The 9415-nt window shown below is 30.3% G+C and overlaps 1 protein-coding gene across 1 annotated transcript in view; it reads right to left on the reverse strand.

Moving 5' to 3' along the window:
* The window catches only part of LOC108969110, a 50101-nt gene extending 44669 nt beyond the window's left edge, over positions 1-5432 (reverse strand). Inside the window, exon 1 of the mRNA XM_018933638.1 lies at positions 4360-5432. Coding sequence (XP_018789183.1) covers positions 4360-4397 — 38 coding nt within the window. The 5' untranslated portion in view covers positions 4398-5432. The remainder of the gene's footprint in view (positions 1-4359) is intronic.
* Positions 5433-9415: the final 3983 nt, after the last annotated feature.

The raw sequence follows: 9415 nt of genomic DNA on the forward strand, positions 1-9415 counted from the left end.
AAGATTAAAGAAAAATCGTGCTAGTTTCATTCAAGCAGTTATTACCTTTATTTTTTTTTTTTGTCATACAATTTGTTATGACAACTGATCTTATATTTTTCAATTTTCACCAACATTATTTCATTTAAATCTATTTTTTATTATTACTTCATGGCATTATACTTTCGATATTTGAATTCACAGTTGCTACAAATACTCACTACTCCTCCTCTAACGTTTTAAATGCAACCGAAAGGGGAGAGTTAATTAAAATTTACCAACATTATCATACATATCCGTAAATAAATTAATAATCTGAAGGTTATGCAGTCGCTATAATGATATRAAAGTGTTTTTGTATTTTATTATATTATTTCATTCATATGGCAGTTATTATGTAAAATCGCCGCCAAGAAAGGTATCGAACTGTAGCTCGGATGTATTGCTTCAGTCACCATTAACGGTGACTTTCGAATTTGGTTGGCGTTTGCTTTGGAATGCAAATAGTACATAGAAAATGATTCGCGTAGCAATAGTAAGCGATGARTTTGACAAAAATAGAAGAAAATAATATAGCTTGCAGCTAAAAATTGATAGCGCTGCGTAAGCGATGTGTTGGGGAGGAGTTAAAATTATTGTGAAAAAGAAGAACAGTTCGTCGAGTATTAAGAARAAAGGATAAAGAGATATCAAAAAATCATGTTTGAACTCAATATTTGAAAATTTAATTTTATTTTTCGAAAAAATAATAATTTCTTTGTATAAAAGAATAAACTTTTTTATAGAATTAAAATATTTTTTAAATTGCCTATACATTTTTTCAAAATATATTTTAGTAAAAAATGTAAAATGAGCAATTATAACTTACTCTAGCTTATAAATTCCCTTTAATATCTTTCTATTTGAATACAATTAATAATTTTAACATATATCTTGACTAGCTCTTGAAAAAAATATTGGAATAAATTTTCAAATCACCTTGACACAATTTCTACCCACAGCCCGTAATCGCAAGCCTGATTTAATTCAATTTCATATGCTCTGAAGTGGGTGTGTTCTAATAACTTTAGCTTAATTTAAATAACTAATTCTTTCAYGTCTGCGAAACTGTCATCTGACTTGCAAATTTTGTCGAGTCTGCGCAGAATAACTCAAAGCATTAGCGTTAACTATTTTRCAGTGCCTTTCGCACTAGCAATGCGTTTCGAAGCAAGGTGACTTTACGCAATTTGTGATTTCCTATGTCACGAAGAAACGAGTTAAGTGCGACAAAACAATAGTTCTTTAAGAATATGTTATTAATATATAAATGCATATATACATACATATATTCGTCAAATGATACTCCGACGTATGCACTTCAATCATATGACTCCTATCTACTTTTTCGCRCGTATAAGCACACTTAGAGTGTAAAATTTAGCCAGCCAGCCGTGCAAACATATCCACTGTTTTATGCCTTTATCAACGCCTCTGGCAGTTAATTCTCTTTTAGTGCCAATTCTTCTTGTTTGCAGCCGCTTTGCTAGTGGCTTTGCCGCAGCTTTAATGTGCGCATGCTTAATGTGCTGCCCTTGAGTTCGACAAATGGCTTAAGTTGSGCAGAAGCGTCGCAAATTTAATTACGTTTTTAATTTGAATTTTTAACACAGCGCAAGAGTCGCTTAGACGCTTGGCGGAAGTATTTTCGGCGGTATCGTCACCAAAATAATTACCGTTTTTTTTTTGCTAATTTGCATTATTTCTTATTTGTTTATTTTTCTAATTTTATTTCTTGGCGAGTGTTATCTTGCCACGGGCAGCCAACAAATTTGAAACAAGCAAGTGTTGTGTGGAATAAATTTAAGAAACTTAACCAGAGATGTTCTTAGAGATAACGCTCAGCCATTCATATGATGTATCTAATTTTATGAATATAGATAGATATATGCGTGTATGTGTATATGTATATAAATATATATGTATTTATTAAGAGTTAAAAAAATTGTCGTAGTTTGTAAAGCTTTCAATTGTTTTCCAACATGCACGAATTTTTTATTAGTGATTTAAAAATTCGTTGTTTTTTACTATGATTATTTCTACTAGCACCGTTCTTAGAGGCTAATATGAAATATTTTGATATAAAACCAATTTTTGTACCTCAAAAAATTACTTGAAATACACATAAAAGAGTATTTGTAAATGAGTATTAGAAAAAGCTATGATTAAGAGGCTTGATATTTCTTAAATTTTTTTACCTCTCACTTTCAAGTATTGTTTTATCATAATATATATGCAAAAATATTTTTCATAACATAGACCTACTACCAGTATATTTTTGAGCTTAATATACATCTTTTTATATTTTATTTAATCTAATTTTTGAAAATATTTTTTCACACAAATAGTATATTTAAAATAAAAATTCAATTAATTTTGCACATTTAATTCAGATTTTAAATTTTCTTCAAAGGCCAATGTAAATACAAAAAACAAAAAAAAAAAACAAAATCATATCAGAATGAAACCAATCGCACAAAAAAGATAAATTAAGAGACATTAAAGAAAAACTTATTAAAGACGAGAAAAGGAAGAGACCTCTCCGTGGTCGAATTTCTAAATAATAAAAACGGGTTTTCTCGATTTCTGGCAAAACCATGAGTCCTAAMGAAAAGGCTATAAAGCAATGTTGTAGCTAATGGAAAGATCTATAATTTTTATACAAAGACTCTTGCTTACATAACCTCAAAATTTATGTGAAAAATGCAAATAACCAASTTTTAATGTATTTTATATTTTTATCTTGAACAAAAAATTGTGAGATTTGGTGCAGATGTACCTTCTAATGTCCCAAACATGGTGTATAATTTTTAACACAAAAAAAAAAATCTAATTCGACTTAAAATCATAAGAAAACTCCAAACCACAAACAAAAATTGTTTAAATTAATTTAATTTTTAAATAGTTTCTAAAAAGGTTGGAAGGCTTTAATTTTATTGTTAAATAAGTTTAGCGGTAATAGTTAGAAGTCATATCAACACTCGGTTATCTCGCGCTTGGTCTATAGATTTAGCGCCAGAATACAAGAGGACAGGGAAAAGCCAACTCGCTTTAATCCTGATGGAATTTTGTCTAGGGAACGCTTCGTGTTAGCTCATTGGYTTAATAGTTTTCAGCGTTTACGCTCTGATAACGTACCGAAACAAGTCTAATGTCGTAGTAACTGTCTAATGACATGAAACATAGCTTGAATAGCTTTGAGCACACTATCAGCGTTGTTATTTAATTTTTTTCAGCATAAGTCAAATAAATATGAATAATTTTTTTTTGTGATTAAATTAAGATATTTTAAAAATATTAAAAAGAAGTAACATTTTTTGTTAAAATTTTCTTTAGCACAAAGCATTTTAAATTTTGCCATTGATTTTATTTTCTTTTCTTTTATTTATTTTATTTTATTTCTTTATTTTAATTTATTTTATATACTTTATCAACGAATTAATACTTTTGTATGGTTAAAAGTTTATTCGAATTTTGTTTTTTTATTTACCTTATCTTTGTTCTCATTTCAGTTTAATTTAATCACCAATTTCGAATTTTCTCGTTAAGCAGTTAGTAAAATATTTCTATTTAATTTATTTTTTAAGAACTGTGCATTTTAGACAAATCAAATTAACTATTTGCCTCATTATTTTTTTACTGTAAATAAATTTTATTTTATATTCATATGGTGTTAATAATTTGGTTTTTTGTTATATTTAGTAGTTTTTATATTATTCCAAAGAAAGTTTTTCATAGAAAACTATTTGACATATGAATTTTACATAAATAAAATGAATCATAATAATATACATCTTATATACATTCATATATATAGTGGATATCTGAGACTCAATTATGTATTTTATGACATGTTAATTAACCCATTTCTTCATAATTTTTTTTTTAATTTTTGGTTCTGGTTTTTAATTATCAATTATTTCTTTAATCCAATAAAAACTATTACATGAAAATCATTATGAAAAATACTCTCAATATTTTTGCTTTCAGAGATACTACAAATATTCAATACTCCTTCTCTAATCATCATAAAATTTAGTTTATTCGTTCCAAATATTTTTCAGTATTCTAATATTTCACTTATTTTTTATTTGCATGCAACCCAAGACATTTTACATTTTTTCACATATTTTTTACTTTCCACACATTTGTTTTTGAGTTTTTGTAGTAAAAATTTAATAAGAACTGTTTTCCAATTTTATTTTGAATTTCTCAAAACTTTATGATTTCACTAAAGTGTGATTTTAATATTTATTTATTTTTTGTGATTCTCAATCATTTATAATTTCACATAAATATCTCATATTATTTTAATTTATATTTATAAACAATTTTACTCACCTTAGTAATAAACCAATGCGTAGGCGTTGTCTTGCCATTTTCACTTCTCCCGCAATTCTCCTTAACTTAAATATTTTCTCTCAAAATTAACGATGTCCTGGTTGGCAATKTAAAAGCTCCACACACTCGTCACACAGGATACTTATTTACTAAGGTACAGCTCGTGTTTGCACTTAAACGTAGATTTAGTGTATTTGCTTAGGCGCAGTGTTTACTTAAATATTAAAATGTTAAATAAATTAGAATATTATTTAAACGTAATTTTAGAAGTAAAATGCTTAAATATTTGGCACTTTGCGAATTTTTTTGTTTTTTATTTMTTGCGGCGCACACACGGAACGACGTAAGCGCGTTGAAAAATTGATTTATATATATTTTTGGCGAATTTTCGTGGCTGCTAAGCGCTTGCGGGCGTGTAAAACGTCTTGCCGAATAGATTATAACCGATTATGTAGAATTTGTATGTGTTCCGTTCGCCAATCAGCATTACGCAGGCTGTGGCATACTCGCGCTGTGCAAAGCTGAATGTTAAATGGTTGCATGCAGCAGATGCAAACAAGCACATGCATACACACACGCACCCGATAGACRGCAATTAAACGTTGCCTACGAAGGATCCTGCGCGAACGAATTAAAGMGCGTACACTAGCCAAAAGGCAGCAACAARGGGCGACGTTGAACTGGCAAAAGGCACAAGCGAAAAGCGAAAGTGTTGCGCATGCGTGCGTACGCGAGCAGACGCTGACKGTTTCTGTGCTAAGCGAATGCGCTCAGCGCGCTCGAGACCGAAAGTAGATGTTTTTTGTGGCAAATGTGGTTGACTGTGTACACATGCGCATGAGCAGCGAACGCGAACGCGAACGTCTCACGTTACTCGCACGAGTTTATGGGTGTATGCGTGTTTGTGTGTGTATTACGTACACATCTATGCGAAGCAAGTTTTTGCTGCGTTGAATATTTTGCTTTTATTTGTATTTATCTGGCTCTGCTTTATACAGCCAGCAGCCGAGTGTTTCGGAACGTTAAAATTAAGAAAATTTTCTATGAAACCGACTGTGCGACCGCAAAGCGCAACGCCCGATTGACAACTGAATGCGCTTAAGTGCGGTGCCRGCGCAATGGAAATGCTTAGCAATTCCAAAATGTCCAATAAGATACCTACTGGAAGTGCTGCTGCTGTTGCTTGGATGATGCTGAATTGYMGTTGTTGTTATAACTCGTAATTTTGTTGTTGTTATATCTCTTAATGTTGTTGTAACTATATTTCTGATTGTTGTTATTGTTATTGTTTGTTGTTGTGAGAAGCACAAGCACAGCGCTCAGCTTCGCTTGCGATCGCAGTGTTTGAACGACTTGTTGTTTGCGTTGTGCTTGCACCTGAAACTCAGAAACGTATCTGAAAGCTGGCAGCGAGCATGCATTGGCTTAAAAAGCGATCTGCAAGTTTCCAGCGTCGACKGCTTCGCAGAGCGGCTGAGCGGAAAAGTCATTAGCGTTATAGCGCAATACGATGAGCCTCTGTGGTAGCGCCGGAGCATTGGCAGTTAGAAGCAAATGCAAGCAGTCGTCCGTCCTTTGTAAGATAACAGACTGCGCCTAATTATTTAAGTTGTTTATAAACAAATTAGTGGAAAACATGTGAGCTAACTTAGTTGCTGGCTGATATAAACAAAAGGGAATTAAGAAAATATGAAAAWTAGCAAAGAAACCAGTTTTGTATGGCAAAAGTTTAGATAAGTGTAAAGAAGCAAACGTAGTGCTTCTACAAAATGTTGTAGATAAGTTTATCTTTGGAGGAGAGCAAGCAGCTGACCCCTTCTGAGAATGTAGCCATCGTCGCGTTATATAATATTCTCCGGCCTAAAGGGAAATCTCGTTGGCAAGAAGTTTTGTGCCAAAAAGTGGTAAACTCTGCGTTAAATTTTGAAGCATAAAGCCTATAGCGCAATAACAATATTATAGAAAAGTTGTAGAATTGATAACATGTAATCGATATATCCATGGAAGATCGATAACATAYGTAAAATCGATATTTCAGGCTCATAGATGAAAGTGCTATCGATGAGGTAAAGAGAAATAAGAGACGTGTTATCAAACAGTTAAATACCGGTAAAATATGCTCGATAGATAAAAATTATATGGAAACGTTTAAGGTCGACAACACATATWCGATAGCAACAAAATTATCGAAAATAAATAACCGATAACATATACTTGATAGATACAAATTATATTGAAAAGATACGATATTAAAAAGTCAAACAAAATATAAATATCGATAGAAAAAAAGTTATCGAAAACTTAAATATCGATAACATACCCTCGATAGGTAAATATTATATATAAGCGAATAAATTCGACAACACATATTCGATGGCAACAAAGTTATCGAAAAGTTAAATATTGATAACGTGTAATCGATAAATCGTCAGCGCTAAAAAATGTAMAAATTACTTGTAATACAAATAATACGTACTTATCAGACTTATAGGCGTGAGAAAAGATGTTGCACTGCCGGTTAATGCTTTTTAAAATGTGGTGACATAGGCTGATCCAGTAATCCCTTGTCGAAACTTATTCCTGTACATATGTATGTATGTATGCTATAAAGTGAAATCTAACTTAGAATACGCAAATGAATATGTACTGAATTTGGTTATGCAGGTTTCATCGACAAATTGTATTAAAATTCTTCCAGGCATTTTAAGTGGAATAAAATATTTGCTGAKCAAGTTAAGCTTGAAATCTCATGCAACAAAAAGTAAAGACTTGCAGCTATTTTACTGTAATATGTAAAAATTCAAAACTTAATTATCGCTTATCGATTTTTCCACGTGATGGAAATCGTCCTGTRTCAGTTTAAAAAAAAATTTTGTGATCAGTAATATTTTTTATTTTAAAATCAAACAATATATTTATTTATTTTGTTATTATTATCTGCAAACATAAGTAGTCTTCATAATTATAACTAACCTTCTCCATTAAATCTAAACTTCATTAGATCCCAATTCATCAATATACGTTACTTATACGCCATGTCACACTTGTTCTATTTATTACACTCTCCATTTCTGGTCTGGTTCCATCTGTGATCTGCATCTAATCGAAGTCTATGCTTTTCCTTTCAATATTTAATTACATTTGGCACTTTCGTTCATTCTCTATTTTAGACGTTTGTGAGCAACTATTAGCCGATTCTCTATTTGTTAATTATTGTCAACTTTGATTACTCACTTTGGTGTTGGCTGTATTTATATTTTATTTGATTGTGATTTTATTTTATTTTATTTTTCTTTTTTTGTTGTTTTGTTTGCGTTTTTCTTTGCTTATGTGAAAGGAGTCACGCGCCCGATGTCATTATTCGTCGCTTTCGTCATTATGCGCCAGCCGTTGCTGCTAAGTATAGCGCTTGTMTATTGTAACATAAGTGCGATTTTGCAAAAATATTCCTGCATTTAAGTATGTATGTTTGTATATAGATGCATATTTATGAGCATACGTGATTTTTATGTAAACAYAATTGTATTTGCAGGTGATGGCTCATCAGTCAGTGGCTATGTTTTWCGACAATATTTCGTAACAGATTGTGAGTGATGGGTCTTTTTATTATTTATCCATAAATCTAAAAGTAGATTCAAGCTGGTTAAATATGACAAGCTAAAATTCCTTTTGATTCAGTTTTCTGTACTATAAAATTTGTTCTTTGACTTGAGACAAGGCTTACCGGACTACAGAAGCTAAAATTAAATACTTTTCTGTGATAACAATAAAAATTCACGTAATCTGGTCCAATATCAAAAATCTAACTTAACCTAACCTGACATTCTTAACAGTCCTCATTATGTATATTTATACATATATATACAAATATATTTGAGCTGAAAGCCTCTGGAGCTAGTGCTCCTTATATTTAATGTATAATAATAATTGTAATATTCTTTTACAAATAATAAATAAATATATTTATTTATTTACGTATTTAAAAACGTGTCATCACTTTGAGTTAAGCAGCAAGATCAATATGTACTTGAATACGTATAAGCCAACGCTTGTCCTAGTTTCKTTAGCATATTCAAATATTATTTCAACTGATTTGAGACTTTCAAATTAAAAAAAATATTGGTAKTGCCATATTTATACGGTTAACCGTAACGGATGTGCAAATATTTTATGAATGAAGCAACGCAAAGAACTGGATTTCAAAACCTGAATAAGCTCCAGAGATGCGTAGGTTCATATGTTCAACAATAACTGATATTAAAAACAGTTATTTGCAAAAATATTGGTATGCTGCACTGGTGAAGTGATAAAAGAATTTACGCAAGAAAGGTTTATACTTTTTATTGGTATTATTTTATGTTCAAAATGCGAAAAATATAAATGTTATGAATATTTAGCAGAAAATATAGTCATCATTACCAATTTTAATCGATAATGACTATCTAAAAACATTAAAAATAATATTAAGGAAAAAGCGAAAAATAATTAATAAAAAATTCGAAAAAATTTATTTTTCAAAGAGAAGTATTAAAAAAAAAATTTAAAAAAGGATTTTCTTCATCACAACTCCTTTTGATATTAAAACAAAAAACATATTTCAAAAAAAAAAAATTAAAAAAAAAACACTTTTCAAAAAAATTTAATTAAATGCAAGACATATATAAAAATACTTGAGGAATAGATTGCATGTTTGGGAATAGAGTTTTTACATCAAGACATTTGACGGCGCAAGAGTTGAAAAAATTTATTGAAACATAATACATACATGCTATTTATACCATATAAGTATTCATACCTTCATAAGCAATGCTAATTATAATTGATGCTAATATAGTTTTTCTTGTAGATGTGTTATAGTATTTAAACTTATATATATACTCGTAYTTTATAGAATTTTTTACAAGCTTTTGTAGCTGTAACATATTTCTTCGATTTAATTCGGTGATTTTTATACTCTCGCAACAATGTTGCTAAAGAGAGTATTATAGTCTTGTTCACATAACGGTTGTTTGTAAGTCCTAAAACTAAAAGAGTCAGATATAGGGTTATATATACC

The sequence above is a fragment of the Bactrocera latifrons genome, unplaced genomic scaffold, assembly GCF_001853355.1.
Source record: "Bactrocera latifrons isolate USDA-ARS-PBARC rearing strain unplaced genomic scaffold, ASM185335v1 scaffold_24, whole genome shotgun sequence".
NCBI lineage: Eukaryota > Metazoa > Arthropoda > Insecta > Diptera > Tephritidae > Bactrocera > Bactrocera latifrons.